The 23,869-nt window shown below is 32.1% G+C and overlaps 1 protein-coding gene across 1 annotated transcript; it reads right to left on the bottom strand.

Moving 5' to 3' along the window:
* Positions 1–20,571: 20,571 nt before the first annotated feature.
* On the bottom strand, positions 20,572–21,835 carry MS3_00001608 (uncharacterized protein). The gene is given in 3 exon segments (XM_051209076.1): positions 20,572–20,736; positions 20,761–21,390; positions 21,401–21,835. The coding sequence occupies 1 exon segment, from the start codon at positions 21,162–21,164 to the stop codon at positions 20,808–20,810; it is 357 nt and encodes a 118-aa protein (XP_051074499.1). The 5' UTR covers positions 21,165–21,390; positions 21,401–21,835; the 3' UTR covers positions 20,572–20,736; positions 20,761–20,807.
* Positions 21,836–23,869: the final 2,034 nt, after the last annotated feature.

The raw sequence follows: 23,869 nt of genomic DNA, 5'->3' as shown, positions 1-23,869 counted from the left end.
AAATTCACCGAGAGTCAAAGAATATCAAAGTTATTTCTTTTTAATTTATGTCTATTCAATAGTCAACTAATATATATTTCTATCCAAGGATCGCAAGGTAAACCATTGGGTCTGAGTGTAGTGTTCTCTTTGTCAAAGATATACGATTAAATTTTGATAGTTGTTGTGGAACGATTTCATTATTAATTGCATAATATCAATTCCTTTGGCTATTGACCCAATTTTCATTTTGTTCTTCACTCTACGAAGTTTAGGTGCTGATTAACTATCAAACACATGCATTATTTTTTTTCGCACTTCCTAGGTTAAATGTTAATGTATTGACGTTTGGACCCTTTTTGTCATTAGTAATACTTTGTTTTAAATATTGGAAAATTTATTTAACCCTAGAAAAGTTAATTTAATCTGTTTTTCCTCTGGTTATAATAACATGTATATAAAACAGTCTCAAATAAAGGGATCCATGTTTAACCATCCTGTCTATCGATGACCTAGCATTTAAACAAATTGAAGATGAATATGTTTTATTGGCTTTACTGTGCCCGATAGAGGTAATCTATACATAACGTCTGAGGATCCAGATTTAAACAAGACATCCAGTTTGACTTAATTTAACAAAATCTAGTAATGACTAGGATGAATTCTTAACATCTAGAATGACAAATAGAATTGTGCAACTATGTCAAGAACAAAGCAAATAGTTACATATACTATGGATATTTATTAAAAAAGGTTAGATATCTCACTGATTCTTATCTGGGGTTTTTAACATCATAGGGTTATTAAATGAATATTATATGATCCACCATCTAATTAGTTTAAGTTTCTTGATTATAAAAATGATCCCAATTAAGGATTTATTTATGGCTGTGAAGATAATAGCAAATAAACTTAACGATTAAGGTCAATATTTCAAAATTCTGCTATAGATGGGCCTAAACAGCATAATAATGATGATATTCCAATCCTTTTTTTGTAAGCAATGATGGATAGTGGCTAGCAGTGGAATCCATGACGCGCGTTTCGTCCTATTTGGGAGTCGTCAGCTGGATGTACCTGCATCTCAGAGTTGATGTTCACTCTGGGACTCGTACCCAGTACCATTCGCTTCAAACGCCATCGCGTTATCCACTTAGCTACTGAGTCCTGATAGCCACTTGCTTGTGCAATGGGGTGAATTCAAATTCACTTGGTATTGTTTGGCTTGTATCTTCCCATTGAGGCAATATCGAGGCATACGCACAGTATGCACATATGCCAATAACAGACTGATCAATTGCAGTCTTAAACCTTAATCGGAAGATACAAGCCAAACAATAACAAGTGATATTCCAATCCGTTTTGAAATAATTTTTAAAAATGTCTGAATTCGACGTGAACGACGTTGTCAAAAATACAGAATTAGAAAATTAGTACTGAATTTTTCACTAAAATCAAAACATCAAGATTATATACCTTGAAGATGGCAGTTCAATTTGTTTTTCCTTAGATTTCAATGATAAAACTTTTAAAAGTTTTAAGACAGTTTGTAAATTTCATTGCTTCATCCTACTGAAAAAAACAAAGCAATTAAGAGATAATGTTGATTATGACATTTGTCATTTTATTTTATACATCTTAATCTGATTGTTCGTTGTATTACCTTTTTTAAACATCGATCATGTATATGAAACTTATCGTTTTAAAAGACTTCATGATGAAGAGCATGACATTTTAGTGAACAACGTATAAACTTATAATATGTTACGTCTATTTCATTAAAATGATTCCTAGATTTGTTACTACTACTCTCATATTTATTAGTTCATTTTTAGCTTTTCTATAGGTGGGGAGAATACAGCATAAAACTATTGATTGTCAGCCAACTCATGTGACTGGCAGAGTCATCTGAAAGAAAATGTACTTCTAGATAAATTAATGTTCAGAAAATGATCATGTGAATAAAATCGCCTACAAAATTCATTTCATATACATATACATATGCAAATTTGTTTTTGTTCAAGTAGCGTGAATATTGCCAAATTTAAAGTTCCAATTTATGAGTTGGCTTTGGTCAGACAATTGTTAAAAACTAACTAGGATTCAATGAAAGGCTGTCTTGTTCTTGTGTGAGACAATTCATGAATTGTCATTCAAAAACTGATCAGGCATTCTACCCAAGACTTTCAGGTCTCAATGTTGACTTGTAGCCTTCAGCCTGCTGAGTTGACATTTAGTGGTATGCATTTTTAATGCCATCATCCATTGCCTTCAATCATATTTATTTTAGATCTGACATGCTTGAACTCGGCTGGCAACGGCTTATGACTGGGACTCCGGAACAGGAGTGTATCTATTTAGACATGAGAGTGAAAGGAAAAGCAATACATGAAGATTATTTAGTTTAAAGTATTAGTAGAAAAAACTCAAGAAGAAAACAATAACACGAATTCAGGCAATATAGAGTTAAACAGAATAATCAGTTGAACATCAGTCATAACTGAACTAAGAAAACTGATATCTGAGTTGATTGAAGTAAACCAATAATCGGTAGAAGCAGTGTTTAACTATGGTATTGATTCTCAGTCAAAAGGTTAATTGACACGACACTTTAAGTGATTTACAGGATGCCTTCCAATGTTTTGATGCAAATTAAATCATTTAACTAAGCATAAATCGTTGAATAAATTTGTAAACACTGAATGTTCCTCTATGCATATTTAAAGAACTAGATATTAATATTTTATAACAAACTAGACTAAACAACCAAATTAACGATGAAGTCGCTTACGAAATAACTCATGAATTATTAGTGAATCTGTTAACAACTGATGTATGAAGTAGCCTCATCAACAAATGATAATTTTCTGATATCCAATGTCTTAACATCATTTAGTAAAGATTTGTAGATTGAGAATCGTTTAAACTTACACAATTTAAACAAATCAGCTGATCAAATAACTTTGATGAATAATAATTGTTTAAATCAATATTTTAATAGTGCTTGTATCCTAAAATATCAGAAAGCGAAAACCTCAATAGCAGATCGATTGTTATTATATAGAATCCAATATTGATATTCTGGTACTTTAATTTAATCTAATAATATCAAGCTCAGAATTTGTTTAATTAGGTTGAAATAAATGGTAACTGCTTGAGTTATTAAACATTGAAAAATATAAAGTGACGTACTCGAACTTCTTAATCGATATTATCGGAATTCATAGCGTGGATTTAGCTTTTAGTACTAGTTGAACATCGATTCTTTAAATAATTAAATAGAAGAAAAATTCACTTCATTTAGGGAAACATGTGAATGTTTGTTATGCTGGTATAGAGAATAAATATGCAAACTGTGATAAGTTACTGAATATACATTTTGGAGTAATTAGATTAGCATTCACTGTCATGACAACTCAATTAGCTGACAAATTAACTGTACTAAATGAATTGACTTCGACATACATAACTGTTAGCTAGGTAACTAAGTATGAGTTTATTGAAAAATTAAAGCCATTGTTTAAATACTCAGTATTTTATAAAGAAATCGTTGCTTGTCAATGACGATGTCAAAATGAGTTCGAGTATTACACGAGTATTATATAACATAAAACAATCAGGAGAAGTCATTAAACACTTGTAATTACGCAACTTACGGTGCAAATTACGTTAATTGATTGAACTTTTGTGACTTATCCTAGAAGGTAAATTTAGGCAGTCAGTCCTATTTGATTGTATCATATAAAATGTAACATGCAATAATCAGTGATAAATTCCTTGTAAACGTTTTCATTTATATCATGTTGTTTAGGTTAACCGATACTATTCTATTAAAAGACGTGGTTTCCTTATTTGATTTCATGACTATTGAATGATAAGAGTTTTATTAACTTTGTTAGCAGTAGATACTCTTCAGTTTCATGGTAGTTTGAACTGTGAAACACTTATAAAACATATGTTCATTAACATTATGATCTCCAACTTGGACCATACTGTTTCGACGAAGTATAGCTTTTAATCTGAAAATACAATGGATGAAACTAGAAACAGACATGATAATATAAAGTTAATATGAACAAGCAATAACAGACAGGGTCATTAGATGAAACCCATTTACAATAATTGGAATAATGCTTTAATAATTGTCAAATCTGTTTGTAATAAACGTTTATGAGATTTTCAAAGCCAATAATAATGACATGATTGTTAAAATATTTAGCTCAATGAATTATTTGCATACATTGCTAAAAATAAACCATTATTTACGATCGATTTCATCAGACATACATTTCAGTCCAAACCTGGGAAACAAACTTTGAATAACCACGCAACATATCATAGTGCACATAGTAGTTGTCTAACAGATAATTTAACCATCCGGCTGCCAAAATCTGTAGTTTAATTTCACAATATGAAGTGTCTGGCACTCGGAACCTCATCTCTAAAATGGTGAACTTAGAAAAGTTCTTATCAGAACTATAACAAATGCAGATATTCTCAAGTTATATTGATTAAATATATATTCAAAAGGTTATGAATAGGTGATATTATGTATATGAATATATTTAAGACACTTCAACTAATAAGACCATTTTTAAGCTTTCATAGTTGAACAACGTAAACCTCCTCACACTTTAGAGTCCTTTAATATAAAAGATGCAAATAATCGATCGATCTGACCTTATAGTTAGATGTCAATAAAAAGTCTTCATCAACAATTATTTGTATCAGTTATTTCTTTTTATTCATCAATGATTTACAAACTTTGTATTCAAATGTAATAATAATAAGAAAAACTATAATAATGAAATGAAATATCCAATAATTAGAACATTCAACCAGATTATGTTATTGTAGATAGAAGTCATAGTAGAATGTTAAATTTTCCAAATTTTTCAACAAATTGTTTCCCAAATAACAAGTGAATCACAGTCAGTTACTAGTTCTTTGTTGACTTGCCAATTTTTAACCACTTTGTCATTTTTTTTTAAAAATTTGGACAGGGATGTGTTACATATATCAGAAATTATTTTCACCATGGTCTTTACCTCATGTCATAGATTATCTCATGAAAAAAGAGGCATTTCTGTAACAGCTAAGTTGATCATGAGGTTGATAAGTAGAATATGAACATTAAAACTGTTCTACAGTGACAGTTGGATTTTGGGTTCATTTTAATTTACGACGGAATGCAATATAAAAATAACATTCCATTAAAAAAAACTAAGTAGTTCAAATCTATCTTTCGTTCGAAAGATCAGCAGTGTGCATCCACAATCTCACACGCGGAACTCGAATTCACTACCTCTGGTCTAGCTCAGAAGCACAACCTTCAAACCACTGAGTCAGCATCTAATGGTATTTATGTCTAACTTCACCTAATCCACTTATATATAATAGGATGTTTGATGGATATGCATGGTGAATCATGGTATGATATGTTCATATTTCAAAAGTATAGGTAACTAAATAATATTAATGTTTTATCAAACGATTGTCAGCAAAATTACATGTCACTGTGTTATTTTAATAATGTTGATTGTTTTAAATAGTGAATTCAATTACAAATTGTTCATTGTAGAATTTTCAATGTATAATTAGCAAAATGTTCTGACGTAAAATTGTTTTCCTAATACCCATTTATTACTTCATTTCTTAGATAATTCATCATATTTTATTGATATTAGATTTAGATGGGAATAAACGGTAACTACTAGTAATGACAATAGTGAGTAAGAATTTTACTTTGTCCGTATTCACATTTACTCAATTTCAATAGAAAGGTTATAGAATTAAATATAATATCAGACCTGCTGTTTTCGCTAGTCCTGAACGCTATTTCTCACGACAGTAGAAGAAACATCAAAGTTGCTCAATAGTTCGCTGAAAATTTGATTACTTTGAGCAAGTCTTACTGTAACTGTTCATTAGGATCTTAGTTCTCAAGTTATTCGTTAGCGCAAGATCTTTAAATGTTTGATCTACCAAATATTAATCTCTTCTAACCAGTTGTTAATCACGAAACAAACACCATAAATCGTTCATTTGAACATGAAAATAATTTTTCTTTATAATAAAGTCAAAATATCAGTGATCAAATTTAAATTAGATTATGCGACTGCCAACTGATGAGAAACCTCGAACTAGGACGAAATATTTTTATAATATTCTCTGGGCTTTTTTTAAAGAATTTCTATCTGATGTCAGTTGTTGATGGAGTGTCTTTTTTTAAAACATACACTTTTTATCACAAAATTTAATTTGATAGTAACACCCATCATATTATACATTATGTTTTTTCTATGACCTGTTTGTCTGTTAATAATATAACCTTATATGTTTATATGAATGTTATTCATCTAAAAATATACACACAAGCACATAAATCAAAATAACTTTCTTCTAAAGAGTCACATTATCTGAAGCAAAACCGCTTACTGAAAACTCTCATGATTGTAAAAAGAAGGTCATCTAAACAAAAATTAAGCATATCCTTTTATGTATTGTTAAAATCAGACAGAAATGAACAATAAGTGAGTGATAAGGAAAGTCTACAAAAATTAAGAATTCAACATTAGTGCCAAAATAAAAACATTTTACATGTTTAATAACCATAAGAAATCATAAAATACGTAGAATGTAAAAATTTATGCACATTACTCTCTATTTATTTTCTTGTTCTAACATTTAAAAGTCACACTATAAAGAAATCACTTATCGATTTCAATTTATTCAGACATAGTACACTCGACAGTGGTATGGAACCCCTAAGCAGCACAAAGGAATAAGCTACAGTACCTTAAATTATCTAAGCAGTAACAGTTTTACTCATATTTCAAATCGAATTCACTATTGTTTGCTAATTGATAGTGTCAGAAAGTGATCATAAGTCAGATTATGTATTTATTCGGTAGGATATTCAATCAGTGTAACAACTATTTGTTTTTTTCACCGCTTCAGCAATGTATTGCATACACTATCTATCGATCAATATAACTAAAATCTGTGCATAAATGATTGTAATCAGTTAAAAATCAACCTTGTATTTTGGATGGAGAAATAAATCTTCAGTTATTATCAATGTTTGACTGTCTCACGTTGAACGAAACTACATTTAAGTTCTAATCAACAGATTCAATGATTTTCATCAGTTTCTTCCAATCAATCTACTTTTTAAAGCCAAATAGATAATGAATCATAATACTTATTACTTTGCTTTAACTATATATACATAAAACTATGTGAAAAAACATAACCGAATGTATGAATGAAACAGAATGAAATCCTATTGGATTCAGTATAAACTCATGCTGTACATATAGTTAATGTAGTGGTTAGTGTTTTCTATGTTTTTTAGCGTAACTCGGAAATGTTTATAGTCTTGAGTATGGTACAACTGCTAACGGATATCAAACGAATGTGATATATATTTTTTTACAGTAGAAGAATGACATTAGATTATATTTTAAGTAAGCATGAACAAACTAGTTAAATATGTTGTTTTTATCACTTATAATATTAACTAATTGAATGATGTATAATTTGAATGGATATGAGAAATGATCCCGCCTCGCGAGATTCAAACTGTGTACTGCTGAGGAGTCCCACGATAGGACAAAACGGTCGTCCAGTGCTTCAGGTTTTTCATGGTGATCTAGCTTCAATTGACTTGTGATGTCAACTATTAAAATTACTATAATATCCACGAAACCCCTTCTGAATATCAATTGTTATAAAAGATATGTATTGTATTCTCATTTGCAGCTGAGCAAATCTAGTCAACCGTCAACATTTGTTGAAATAAAGAGCAAAAACATCAAGTGAATATTTTCAGCCGTAAGTTAAATATACATCTGAATATGTGAATTTACAAAAGATTAAAAGACAGAATTCCTCGCTGTGATTCCTTTCAACTGAAAAATTGTTAAATACTAACTAATTATGTTCATGTTCAGTTACGAATTTGGTTTAAAAACGAATAAATGTTGATCAGTCTTCATCACACTCATAAGATTTTAATATAACTGTCATATCCAGAGTTTAGATACTTGGTATACCGCGTACTACTTCAGCATTTGAACGCTAGGATCCTCCAAGCTGCAAATAAGGAGACAAAAAACTACTGAGAGTGAATGTTATTTCCAATAGTGTCAAATATAATACACAACTCTCAAGTACTTATAATTTTTAGTAAAAACGAAATCATCATTACAGTCATCCAATCCGCATACAGTGGTTTTACCATTTGTCCAATAAGTAAGCTACACATCGAGGTTCTGGAATGTTCTTCCAAAATATGATTAGATGAGACGTCTTCAGTCCTTCTTCAGCTTATAAAGCTCTCTTGAGTTCACTATGGTGACGTCCTCACGATAACAAACAAATAAACCATATATGTGATTTGTATAAAATTTAGTAGAAAAGGTAAAAGCAAAGAATTTTTATGTCTCAATTCTGTCAGTCTAAAACATTTAATTCCTTCGTGATTGAATTTCATCTCATCAGCTGTCACTTATAACTTCTTATACGACTTATCTTGTACGTTCAAAAACAATGGGGTCAGAAAGACAAAAAGACAGAAAATATTCATTTTACTAAGCATAAGTTAAAGTACCGACTGTGCAAATGATAAAGTGATCTTCATATCTTCACTGCATTCAGCTATTACTCACCCGTTGCTAGAGTCATCCCAGTGAGAAATTTAATTTAAACTCCATCATAGTTTCGTCTTATAAACGACGTACTGTCTTTTGATAGCTGATTAATTTCCGACTTATCAAACGTATTTACTCGTGTTTTGGTAAATTTAAAGTAAAAAAATACAGCAATTACATAACACCCATATTTCTTTAAATCTTGTGGAAAAAATGAATTTTTTTTGAAAACCTTTTCATTGCTTGTTTAACACAAACATCATCTCCTTAATAAAAACGAGACTCTCTGAAATTAAAAAAAATCAATTGAATTGCACCAAAATATAGTAACGATGATAAGATTTAAAGTTAATGATATATTGTTTAAAAAATAAAGATATTTATCAGCAAAGATGGATAGTGGCTAGAAGTGGAATCCAAGACACGCGTTTCGTCCTAGTTAGGACTCATCAGTCGAATGTACCTACAGCTCAGAGTTGATATTCTTTTTTCAACTCGAACCCAGTACCGTTCTCTACAAACGCTATCTTTTTATTCACTTAACTACTAAATCTCGATAGCCATTCGCTTGTGGAATAGGATGAAGTATAAATTCATTTGATATTATTGTTTACTTGAATTTTCCCATTGATGTTTAGGTCTGCACGTCATGGATTCCTCTTTTAGCTACTATCTATCTTTGTTTATATTACTTGTGAATTGAAACAATATCAAGGCAATACACACAGTATGCAAATATGCTAATAAAAATATTTATAGTTTTAAGTATTTAAAATATTTCTTATTAAATCTGCATTATTCCGTGTCAAAAATTAATTATATAATTGAAATTTGTTTGTGTTTTTCCTTCGGTAATAAATAACAGTTACACATAGTAACTATTTAATTACAAAATAGTTAGTCACCTTTCAATCAATATAAAAAAAAGTTATCTAATCTGAAGAAATTTCGACTTAATAAAATAAGAAAGAAATTCTAAAATTTTACTTATTTTCTGATAACCTTCAACATTCCGTCAATATGAAATACCATTATATCATCATACCTGCTGTTACTATTATTATTGATTTATGTCATACTTTTTATTGTGGAAATATACATTGACAAATTTGGTTAATTAATATAAACTATTTATTCATATTAATAATAATAATTTACACTTTAATTATATTCAGTTAGCTTTTGTCTTTAAACATATAGTGAGTGGTATAATAGGCTTATATATATATATATATATATATATATATATATATATATCCATTCATTCATTTACTCATTCTTGTAACTAATCGATAGCAACTATGTATATATAATCATGCAAGTTTTTTTTAGTTCTCATTTTTACCATGTGATTAACTCAATTTAACTAATAATAAAACAGATATTTTTTTAAAATTATTGTATTACCAATTACATAACAATAGAACTCTACATCTACAAATGGTATTTTAATATGATTATATAAATTTTTAAATCAATTAACTAAGCTTTGACTCAATAGCTGAATGGTATCATGTTTATTAAGCAACTTGAGAGTTATATAATTTTATCTATTGGAAAGAGTATACGTTCACATTTTAGAGGAGTTCAAGAGTAAGAGAAAGTTTGATTAAATTCTATTTGATTCCATATTACATACAGATAAAATATCAATTAAACAAAAATTTTCAAACAGTGGATCGAATGAATCATGATTTTAGAAGAAAAATGTCTTTTAATTTTATTACCAATAACTTGACATGTAAAGATCCTTTTTAATTAAGCTGATGTTAAACAAACACTGGCTTCAAGAGATATTTCCTGGAGTTCTAGTGAGAAACAGTGATCAGTGGAGTTCAATCGGGTTTGTTGTGAGATAGTAACTCTCTGAAAACAATGGTGAATGTGTCACTCAATTTTGTGGATTAGTTGAAATTACACATTAGCACCAGTGGATGCCTGCTCAGTGATCTGAAGGTTAAGCGTTCGCGCACGAGACCAATAGGTCCTGAGTTCGAATCTCATGAGGCGAGATAAAAAATGCGCACTGATGAGGAGTTCCACACTAGGACGAAACGGTCGTCCAGTGCTTTCAAGTTCACCCTGGTGGTCTAGCTTCATTATAGCAACTATCGAAACACTCATTTATCAAAAATATTAATGTACTTTTTCTAACTATAATGACCATGAAAATGTTCTGTTAAATAACTAGAGAGCAGAAAACATCATTTTATTTCGATAAAAAATATTGAAATATTCTGTAACAAAAGTGATCTGAATAAATGATTGATATTTAATTAAAAATTAGCCCATAAACGCATAAATCACTTTAAATCACTAAATTGTAGTTATTGCTTTTCCAAATTTCAATTTTCTAAATGGATACTGATAGAACTTTATCTAAATGAAAATTTTGAAGAATCCTGTTTCATGGTTGAGAAATTTTATTCTAAGGCTTATTCTGTTTTAAAAGCAAAAAATAACAAGGATTATTGATTCAATCATTGTTCGGCGAGACTACAATTTATGAACGAACCAATCGGATTTAGTATAACAGGTCTTGGATTTCAGCGTGAAATTCGCTTACCTATTTGGTGAAATAGCGTCTTGGCATTTTAGCTAATGTCCGTTCGTGATGAAAATCCGTAAATCTAATTCCTGACCCTAACCATCAATTGTAAATAATAATCTTTATTGTTCAAACTGCTTTATAACCCTCATTTAGCCGTAGTAAGTAAGTAAGTAAACAGTCTCGACGTCACTTTGGCGTTGCTCGAAAGGTCATCCATAAATTATAGTCTCATCTCCATTCACTATTATCGTATTCCAACATAGTGACCCGAAGTTATTTTATATCAACATGAGTTTCTTTAAAAACTTAGGGGTATTAAATGCATTGATCAAAATAGTAGGAATATAGTTTGTTACTGTTGAACACATTTAGTTCCATCCTCTATTAGTTTTCAGGTTTTCCAAGGACATATGAAGTAATATTGATTGATGTCGTCTTCTGTCCTGTTTATTACAGTTTGGAAATGAAGTACATTAAAATTAATACTAGTTAGGTAGCTAACAGTGACAATTAAAATCGGATTAACAATGAACTACTTCACTTTCGCAGTTTAAAACTCAAAATTGAAAATCTCATCAATCATACTGTTTGTTTTGTTTTATTTTCACATGCAAACTATGAATTAGAATGCAGATCAATTTCATAGCGAGATACGAACATTACTGTATATAATACAATATCAGTGTGAACGACTAATATGCATTTAATCACAGTACCGGTTGATTGATTTGTTAATGTTCATGCTCCGAATAACTCTAGCTGTTTTTCCGTAATTTTGTGTCGTAATAACTTATTCCAAAACACTTGACAAGCAAAAGTCTTCCGGTTGTCATCATCCAGGTAAGCGATGGCTAGCCATAAGGAGCACATGCTCGAAAGATCTTGGCTGATTGAAATTCAAAACCCCATCTACCGAGTTCTTACCTTTACCTAGCTTCCTCCTTATAACTTCAGTACTGTCTATCTGGTCTTTTCTCTAAAGACCAGCAGTTCTTCTAAAACACCTGTAATAAAAATCCTACTCATGTTTTCAAATTTCCCTGTTTAATATTAAACAGCCATGAAGTAATACAGAAAGGACTTATTTGAAATAAACAAATAATCCTTTGATTATGGGATTTATTGTCTATACCTCAATCGGATGTTACCTCTTTTTGATACAGTTCTTTTCTAACCTTTCTCTGCTACCGAAACTTAGTAATCTGTAGACTATTTTTAGGGCATGGAAAAAATGAAACAATGTACTAATATGAAAAGAAACATTTCTAGCTTTTTAACCAACTGTTAAAGTTTAGTTTCTTCTTAGCTATTCACATTTAAGTTTTATTTACATTGTTTAGCATTTGAATTTCAACTAGTTTTCATATCTCAAATAAATGTACACATACAATTTATCATTTTAAGCAAACATGAATAGTGAATAGTAATAGAATCCGGGACGTGTGTCTCATCCTGTTTGAGGCTCGTCAGCTTGATGTGCCTGGGTCACAGGGCTGACATTCCGAAACTCGGACCCGGTGCCGTTCGTTTCACATACCGTCACGTTGTCCACTTAGCTACTGAGTCCTGATGCCAGTGAGGCTTGAATTTATTTTGTATTGTTTGATTGAATCCTCTTCATATGACGGGAAGAAAAGTCAGGATTCGATTGATTTACTCATTATGAGTTTTGTTTAACATAACTTCCGTTTTGATTCAATGTGATGATTATTCAGTGTAGTAATTGTTTTGTTTCTTCGTATGATATCTTATTCTGTATAACATACGATATTCTTGTATTTAGGGGATATGAACTATGCTCAGCATATGATTTGTTATAACTGAGTATTTTTTATATATGTGATTTCATCCTAATTATTAATCAAGATGAATGTACAGACAACATATAAATGAGTGCATTTTCGACTACGCTCGTCGTCGTCGTTTTTTGGTGGTTAATAAATCTTCACTCATACTGGTCTTTGTGTTCTTACTTTCTTGTCGTGAGAGTTGTGGAGGTCCCTCGTTTCGAGTATAAGTGTCAAGCGTTTCCGACACAACAATCAGCGACGACTAGATATAACAAGTAGCGTTTAATCGACAAGAAATATCACTTCCCATTGATTTATCATTTTGCTTCCCAAATGTTAAAATACTAAGCAAATTACTTGGGTTTCCAATCACACAAACAATATATTAATAATATTAATTTAGTCAATAATGACAGTCAACTGCTATTTATTACAATAATCATAAAACTAGGTTCAATTAGACTAAAAGTTTTCACAAATATAAATGGGGCGTAATTTTTTCTGGATTTTATTTCCTAATTTATATCACGTATCAATTTCATCTTCAGTTGGGCATCAAAACCAGATTATACAACTTACTGTATGTTCTATCAGAAAATTTACTTCTCCCGACATGGTTTATTCAATGAAATTAACAATAATCAATGTATCCAAATTATTAATTCTATGCGCCCAATGGTGACACCGAGGCTAAAAGATGAATAACCTAGAATGACCACCACGTTTTGTATTTATCAGTTCGACTGCTCCCGTGGAGCGAGTTATATTGGTCGAAGTTCTAGGAATTTACATTTACATGCTCGTGAACACCTCCCAGTGTGGCTAAACAAAGGTTTGATGAAGAAAGTTATTGGTCCAATTAGTACAAACTGGTTATAGTGTCAGTATAAACCAATCCCTTTCAATCATTTATAAGGTCAGTAATCTTTTGCCAGACTTAAAGTTATTCAAATGGCTAAAGCAGTAGCCATGAGGATGAAGAAACCGGAGCTATGCGTACAGAAGAATTATCTTCAACCACTCCTCTGCCCCTGGCTAACATCAAGGTCAATTAATCAATAGTAATATTAGCTATTGAATGACCTAATTTGACTATTGTACTTATGACCTATCGTAGTCAATTGTAATTGTCTGTGTTATCTTTATTCACAAATCTTTGTATTATTATTACTATGGTTATTATTACTATTGGTTAAACATCATTATTAATCTCCCCTATACATGATTCATTCACTTCGCATTCATCCCTCCTTATTACGTTTTACTAATTTTTCACACAATATAGCCTTTCACTAAATATTTGACCAAATTGTAATTGCAGTAGTTCAGATATTACTACTCTTGTAATAATGATGGGGATCTTTAAACGAATAATCCATGTTTCCATTTTTCATTCTAACAATTTGAATATACACACTTATTTATATTCAATAAACTCAGATTATTTTATATTTTAGGATTCTAACAAAACGTGTCACTTTAGGTAAAAAAAAAGAAGGAAAAAAGTTTTCAAAAGGTTTGTTTTTTTAAAAAAAACAGAACTTCGACAGAATTTTAATTAATCCGTTGTGAAAACTTTGTAAATTTTTTTGTTTTTTTTGTTGTTAAAGCAAAGAAAAAACTAAATCATTGTTGACAATCTTAAAACTGTTTTATTTTGTATGCATAAACTATTAAAATAAACAACATTTCGTCTTATACAATGTATCATAGTTAACCTTTTGAATACTCAGAATAAATTATTATCAGTTGTTTAATAATAATACAAATTTAATCAAATAAGGAATGTCAGTCAGAGAGTATAGATAAAAATATGAGATATACCTGAGATAATCAATTGAGAAATGGCGCGAAACTCTAATTTATGGACGAATCTTGAACGAGTGTTAACCGACCTTGAGAAATATTAGTCAATCAGCAAACCGTCAGTATAGAGTAAAAATATGTCATACAAAACCAAGAAAATAAAGTGGATACACTTCTTATACGTGGTTCAAAAACTTGTCAAGGCTAGAAAGAAGTTCAGAGGTTCTAAAATCGTAATGCATGCAGTAGAGGAAATCATTCATACGACTACAGAATAGTCAGCCTCTGGAGTCATGATAAAGTCTCAAAAACTCTTTCAGCCTCGACCACATAACTTCAATATTGTTTATGTGCACTCCGGTTGTTGAGGGCACAAAATGCTACTTGTGGATAACGACAAGATGCACATAACCAAGCCTATGTAGGAGTTTGTACGCTCTCCAAACATCCGTATATATTGTAGTGCCTGGCTGCAGCCAGTGTTACTGGTGCTTATATTATCCGGTTTGCGATAATTGTCGTAACGTGCCTTAGTTAGGAATTATATATGGGGTTTTCATCACGAACTGACATCAGCTATACTGCCAAAACTCTGTTTAGCCAAATGGATGAAAGGCTTTCGCGTTAAAATCCGAGATCTATTATCTTATACCTGATTGTTTCGTCCACAAATTATAGTCTCGCCGTTTTATTTGTTATAGCCTCTCAATTATCACGTTTTGTACAAAATTCCCTGTGAACCGATCGTACGTTAGCATTAAGCATTGAAGTTGGCGCCGTAACCTTGAAATCTCTGAAACGCCTTTGATTGGCTCGTCCATAAATTAGGGTCTCGCCAGAAATGGAGAATATGATTCAATAAAATTCGATTGTTAGGTAATTTTATATCACCACTTACATAGGTTCTGTTGTGGTGCGTGCTACTTATATTGACATAAGTAGTATATAACGCGAGTCAGGAATGTAATGTCTGGCAGTAGAAGATTGGGAAGATGAAGACAGGGTAGAAGAGGAATAGAAAGCTATTAGTATAGAAATGCAATAACAATGAAGTCCGAGACAATTATTGAACATTTTGCAAATTAGGTATTATAGCATGGTTTTTCTATTTTACCAAGTAACTCTGTAATGTTGTGCTAAATATAATTTGGTTGTCCTCACCTCTGTTCTCTTTCACTACACTATTAGGACACGTTTTGTTATTCAGTTAGCTAAGTTCTGAAGATGAATTCATTGTGAGAATCGTTTTTCTCATAATCGGACAATAGCTGAAAAACTATTGAAAACAAGAGAACAAACTGTAATTTTTGAACTAGTTTCGAACATTTTGTCAGTAAGCATCGTAAAGCTGTATGTGATAGAACTCCTAATTTTCTAGTTTGTCGTCAATCAGAAATATTGAGTGGGAAACAACTGACAATCGTATGTGTTAATAATGATGTTATTAACCCACATATTAGCTTCAACGCCTATAAATAAGTAACCTGAGAATTTAGATCATAGGTTAAATCATGGGTGTAAGTTGAAAAAAATATCCCAAGTTAGAATGAAATAATTGTCCATTACCCTTGAACTTTCAATGGTTCCCTACCTGACGTCACCTCATTAATAATTTTATCTCCAGTAATAATCCGATTATGACTATTTGCCAAATCTTCAAGTTTCACTATCGACCGTGTTATACAGTTCCATAGTGGCTGTAAATATAATGTATACTATCTGTTTCATAGGAATATCTTATACTATTTTAATGCGTTTTTGTAAATAATTGGGAAATTTATGGTAAGTCTTATGTTCAACAGTTCGGAAATTATCATTCGAAACTTTTAAAACTGGTCTCTAGTAAAGACTTTTGTAAAAAGAAATAATAATTTAAAAACATTTCACATTGAATTCGTTTTCACCAAGAATTATAGTAAGTTTTTAGTTGTTTCTAGACCTTTTGCATACAGTTAGTAGATCGATAAATAGTGTTCTATTATTTTTAATTTATACTATAAAAGCAAACTAAACACAACTGATATGCACAACTGATACATATATACTAATCCAACACAAAATTAGAGTTGTATCTGTATAATAGTAATAAATATATAACTTTAATATGATGACTCCTAAACTTAGTAAATTGATCATGATATCGAATTAAGAAATACATTGAAAAGCAAATATTTTAATTTGATTGTTTGGTCAATGTATCAACTAGTTTTGGATCATTTTTGTTTTCTTTTCATCAGACTTTTTCTTCGTAGATTGTTAAAGGTAGACGATTAAACTTGAATAATTGGGAAAATGACAAGTAACTAGAACACAACAGTTTATTTTCGCAAATATAATGTGGAAATTAATCAATTAGGGGAATTACCAAGTGAGAAATACTTTAGTTTAAAACTTGTTAGATATGACTGAATAGTCAGGTTTATCACGAATATTCAAATACACTACTAATTTGTTTGATAGAGTCACACTAATATTTCTGTAACATATTAAGTAATCAAATTATTAGACTTAAATTATTGGTCAACAAGATGAAAATATAAGTGACATATCTCATTAAATAAAGTGTTTTAGGTGGTCCGTTAATTTTGAGTGGCCCGCACTATTGTATTCCATAGAAACTACTAGACGCTTTATGGAATATTTCATTTTTAAATCCCATATTTATTCATTCACTTTACAAATCATGAGTTTTACATCTTGATAGTTGAGAACTTGTAAATCGATAGATCAAGCAGAAGTCGATTTATTTACCAGTATGGAATTGTGAGGATTGTTAAATTTCTTTGAAATCAAGAACTGATGAATGAACGTTTTGTACTAGCATGGGACCTCTCAAACTGGTTGTGGAGACTCACTCCTTAGGACATAACGACTATCGAATGCTTCCAGGTTTTCATTGGCTGTTTAACTTAGTTTGATCCCTGATTCCAGTTAATTTATTTGACCGAAATAGCATGTGTTCTACCAACTGTATAAGATTTAAAGTCACATAGTTCTATCTGTTGATAAATAATTTGATTATAAGTCAGTGATATACACTTAAATACACATTGACAGACTCTATAGATATTCTTAACATCAATAATGGTATTTTATTATTTACATAACTTTTCAACATGGAAATAAAAATTATGATCCAAAGATATATAGAACATTACTCAACGTCACTAATTAGTTTTTCTGCAACTTGATTTACAATAGAAACACAATTCAGTTTTATTATTCGCAGATAATTTTCGCACACAGAAGTTTGGATCTTGATGGACGCTGCATTCCTAACAATAGTCTTCTTGCTCTTACAAATAAAATCACATTCATGAAATACAAGCGAAGTATTACACTTATATATAGCATTAAAATAGATTTTATCTCCTACCTCTTTGCTGTAATCAAATGCTAACAGTTAAATAATACAACTGACCAGACAACAAAACGTCACTGGTTTTCTTTCTTTACCAGCGAAGATAAAGTTTGAGGGTATGGTCATAAATATTCGAAAAATATTGATTGGTTTAGGTGATATCGAAATATGTGTTTAATTTACTTAAGTATAAACATTTCTCGCTCAAATATATAAAAATATGACACAGTAAACCAAATTGACTGTAACCGAGTTTGAACTTAAATCTGAACTAATGGTAGTGTGATTAGTAGAGGTAATTGTTATTAAAATGGTAATCACTAACAAAATTATTTAAGTAGTGTGTGTTATGTTCTTATCTATACGATATCGTTAAATACGATTGCCAATTTAAAGTCGCTGACTCATACGACCCACTAATGATGCATATACCAATACGAGCAGCCTAGAGTTCTTATTGGTCCTTTTTTCGCCTAACACTGCTTGTTGAGTTCAGAACGACAATCTCAGCCTCCGCGATACAAATCATACATTTTAAACATACTTTATTTACGGACAAGCAAAATCAGATCACATCACACCATAAAATAAGCAATAACATTTGTACAAGATCAAATCAAAAGTAGCTGTGATCATGAGAAACTGTGACTAACAGATTGAAAATAACTTGAGAGTAGCAAATCACGTAACAGTAACCAAAAGAACACATGAAAGCTTATAATGAAAGGAATATAGTTAAATGCTTACTTACTTAATTACGCCCGTTACTCCTCGTGAAGGAGCATAGGCCGCTCACCAGCATTCTCCATCCAACTCTGTTCCAAGCAATCCTTTCCAGCTCCTTCCAGTTCCTATTGATCCTTTTCATATCTGCTTCTATTTCCAGACGTGATGTGTTCTTTGGCCTTCCTCTTCTCCGCTTCCCTTCAGGATTCCAGGTTAGGGCTTGCCTCGTGATGTAGTTTGATGATTTGCGTGATGTATGTCCTATCGATTTCCATAGTGTTTTCCTAATTTCCTCTCCAACTGGAAGCTGGTTTGTTCTCTCCCACAGTATGCTGTTGCTGATAATATCCGGCCAATGGATGATGAGTATCTTGCGTAGATAACCATTTATAAATACTTGTACCTTCTTGATGGTGGTTGTTGTAGTTCTCCAAGTTTCAGCTCTGTATAGTAGAACTGACTGTGTTGACGTTGGTATTGAAGATTCTCACTTTGATATTGGTTCACAGTTGTTTTAAGTTCCATACGTCCTTCAATTGAAAGAATGTGGCCCTTGCTTTGCCAATCCTCGCCTTTACACTTGCATCTGAACCTCCTTGTTCATCGATGATGCTACCACCCAGGTATATGAAGGATTCTACATCTTTCAGAGTTTCATCATCAAGAGTGATTGGATTGCTGTTCTCCGTGTTGTATTTGAGGACCTTGGTTTAAACCTTGTGTATGTTGAGGCCTACTGATGCAGAGACTGCTGCTACACTGGCTGTCTTTATCTGCATTTGTTCATGTGTATGCGATAGGAGAACTAGGTCATCTGTGAAGTCTAGATTGTCTAATTGGTTCTGAGCTGTCCATTGTATGCCATGTTTTCCTTCAGGTTTCGAAGTCTTCATAATCCAGTCGACTACCAGAAGAAAGAGGAAGGGAGAGAGTAGACAGCTTTGTCTGACTACGGTCCTTATTTGGAATGCGTCTGTCAGCTGTCCTCCATGCACTACTTTGCACTGTAGTCCGTCGTATGAGCTCCAGGTAATGTTGACAATGTTCTCAGGAACTCCATAGTGTCAGAGAAGTTTCCATAATATTCTCCTATCTACACTGTCAAACGCCTTTTCATAATCAATGAAGTTGATGTACAGTGACGAGTTCCACTCAACTGATTGTTAGACGATGATCCGTAGTGTCACAATTTGGTCTGTGCACGACCGATCCTTACGGAATCCAGCTTGTTGATCTCGAAGTTGGGCGTCTACTGCATCCTTCATCCGGTTCAGCAACACTCTGTTAAAGACTTTCCTTGGTATCGACAGTGGTGTAATGCCTCTGTAGTTTTCACATTTGCTTAGATCTCCTTACTTTGGAATCTTGATGAGGTGTCCTTCTTTCCAGTCCATCGGCACTTGTTCCTCCTCCCAAATCTTTTTGAATAGAAGGTAAAGCATGCTTGTGGTTATTTCGACGTCTGATTTCAGTGCTTCTGCTGGTATATTGTCGGATCCTGCTGCTTTACCGCTCTTGATTTGTCTGATGGCCATTCTGATTTTTTCCATCGTTCGTGGATTGACATCTATAGGAATATCTGTGTGTGCTGCTTCGATGGCCGTTGGATTCATTGGAGCCAGCCTATTCAGGAGTTCCTCGAAGTACTCTACCCATCTGTTCCACTGATGTTGAATTTCAGTGATTGGCCTACCTTCTTTGTCCTTGACTGGTTTCTCCGGTTTAGTATATTTCCCTGCTAGTTTCTTCGTTGTATCGTAAAGCTGTTTCATATTTCCTTCTCTAGCAGCTTTCTCTGCCGTCGTTGCTAGTTCTTCCACGTATTTCTTCTTGTCGGCTCTAATGCTCTTTTACCCTTGCTTGTTTGCTTCTATGTACTCAGCTTGTGCTTGGACTTTCTCTGCTCGTGTTCGGCTGTTGTTGATTGCTGTCTTCTTGCTCTACCTTTCTTTGATCCTGTCCAGTGTTTCTATAGAGATCCATTCCTTATGATGGTATTTCTTTAGACCGAGAACCTCTTGACACGTTGAAGTTAATGCTTCTTCGATACGTTTCCAGTTGTCCTCCATAGTAGTTTCTTCTTCCTTCAGTGGATCCTGTAAGACTTGGAAACTGTTGTTGAGAGCTATCTTGAATTCATTGAGTCTGTCAGTATTTCGAAGGAAGGCTGTATTGAACTTTTGTATTACTGTTTGTCCACTTGTCCAGTTCTTTTTTAGCTTCAGTTTCAAATTGGCTACAACTAGGTGGTGATCCGAAGCTATGTCAGCACCTCTCCTGGTTCTCACATTTTCCATTGTCCTTCGGAATTTTTTATTGATGCAAATATGGTCTATCTGGTTCTCTGTAGTGTGGTCCGGTGAGATCCATGTAGCCTTGTGTATACGTTTGTGTGTAAATATTGTGCCGCCTATGACCAATTTGTTGAATGCACACAGATTTGCGAATCTTTCTCCATTCTCGTTTCTCTCTTCCAGTCAATCCATGTCGTCCCATGATATCTTCATATTCGGTGTTGTCTATTCTGACTTTGGCGTTTAGACCTCTCATCAGAATGGTGAGGTCGTTTCTTGGGCACTTCTCTATGATTAATTCCAGCCTCTCATAGAATTGATCTTTAATGTCATCGTTGCTATCATTGGAGGGTGGATAACATTGGATAATATTCATTGTGATCCCCTCCTTCTTTGTTTTGAGTGATGCTTTGATGATTCTGGATCCGTGAGATTCCCATCCTACAAGTGCATTTCGTGCTACATTGGACAGCATTACAGCAAGTCCCTGAGTGTGTGGAGCATTTTCCTCTTCGTGACCGGAGTATAGTAGCATCTCTCCCGTATTTAGCCTTTGTTGTCCAGCTTGTGTCCAATGGGTTTCTCTGATTCTCAGTACTGCCAAGTTGTATCTCCTCATTTCCGTTGCTATTTGACTGGTCTTCCCGGTCTCCCACATTGTTTGGACGTCCCATATACCTATGAAAATTGTTGCTGTGGTTGTTAGAAGGGGCATTGACCTCGTGGTTTCCGAAGGAGCTCGGCTTTCACCATGAGGAGTCATAGTTCTTCTAAATGAAGACCTTCTAACTCCCAGGGCAGAGTCTAAATGGTTTGAATTATTTTTTCTGATAAGCTTTTTTTTAGCGAGTTAGTTTTGTACGGAATGGGGTCGCTAATCCCATGCCCAACCCTCCTCCTTTACTCGGGCTTGGGACCGGCAGCAACTCTAGGAGAGCTACAGGCGGAGTTAATATGGTTAAATAACAGTCATATAATAAGAATATTTGTATAATATTAGTCAATATGTAATTGCTGACGGCAACCATTCATTTATTCTCATCCGGATATAACAATGTAAAGGAATAATATGACGAAAAATTATTTGTATGAGGTAAGAACAATAAATTTATATCACAGTTCTTCTAATGTTATTCACTTAACTGGTAATACCATCGAGTTTAAAAATTTTATACAAGTAAAATTTATCTGGAAATATGTCAAAAAGAACGTCACAGACTATCAACAAGAATTATCTATGTAAGTTGGTATTTAACTAAAGGATAGCATATTCTAATTATATCCTTCCAAAATGAAAGTAAACATGTCAATAAATAGATTAGTTTACTGACCTAGATTTTATGATAAACATTTTGTGATGAGGCTGTAAACAGTGATTTTAATACACATTGCCTAAACTTTAGTTTTATCTAACTAGTTACTTACTACTAAGATGAAGATTATTTTTTTCTAATCTAATTATCATTTACTTTTATTGACTTTATGTTTTCAGTTATACCATTTAAACTAAGAAATTGTGTTCTTTTTGACTATCAGTTTTTTATAACAGAACAAGTTTTAATAAGTTTTTCTTAACTCAAACTTTCAAGAAGTCGATAATTTTTCACTTACATAGTAAAACATTACTAACATAAAATTCTAGTAATATTCAATTTGCATAGTGCTTTTCGGATTATAATATCGACCATGTATACATATCGAACATACATATATAGAAAATATAAATGAATAGCAAATGTGCCAGCGTAGATAATGGAGAGATTTTTTTAATTTCATGATGTTGTTTTTATTAATTTATGCATAGTAGAGAAAGTTACTAGTTCTGTTTTAAAAATGAAGGTAAGTGAGGTCATACATATCAGAAAAAAACAAGAATTTTTATGCTAGTATAAATTTAATGATGATGAATACAGGAATGAGTCAATGATGAAACTTACGTTGAATGAGCATTTTCATAGACTTGTGAAAACAACGAGTAGTTTGGAGAAAGCCCAGAAAATAGAGGTGTAAATATAATGAAGTAGATAATACTTTCATGCAGTATTTTCATGCAATAATACATGATTAACGTTCAATTAGAGGGTCATCATAACTAATATTCCGTGATGAGTAGTATGTATAAATAAGATTGTTCCTAAAAAAAAAGTGAACTCTGTCACTTCTCTCACAGTCACCACATAGTTAACGTAAACATTTTAAAGAATAAACCAATTCGTTTAAATAAATAGAATAAGTAAATCCAAGTATACGTTGATCTTTCAGATAGATATCTGAAATATCTAGATACTCTGACCGGTTATATACTTGGAAAAATATGACCAGTTATTGGTTCAACATAGGCGAATCAATAACATACTTCTTTTATTCATTATTAAAGAGAAACTGTTTTACGCTATCAGTGCAATACGAACTTTTAGTTGCTACATTGTTCATTTAATAAATCAAATTCATTTACGTATTTTTTTATACATTTTACCTGTATGGGTCCGTTGATATCATTCTATACAATTGGTTTGGTAGGGACATGCATATAAATCTTAAATAGGGTTGATAAATGTATCCTGAACTCCATTACTTTACTTCTCAATGTACTTGACAAATATGATGTATTGTTTAGTATCTAAGTACACAACTATAAAAGCATTATCATTATATTGAAGGATTTCAGAGAACTCAAGGCTTATCTCAATTTGAGTACACTATAAAAC

This window comes from Schistosoma haematobium, chromosome 1, assembly GCF_000699445.3.
Source record: "Schistosoma haematobium chromosome 1, whole genome shotgun sequence".
NCBI lineage: Eukaryota > Metazoa > Platyhelminthes > Trematoda > Strigeidida > Schistosomatidae > Schistosoma > Schistosoma haematobium.
The sequence above is the reverse complement of the archived record's forward strand: the minus strand, read 5'-3'. Positions and strand labels throughout refer to the sequence as shown.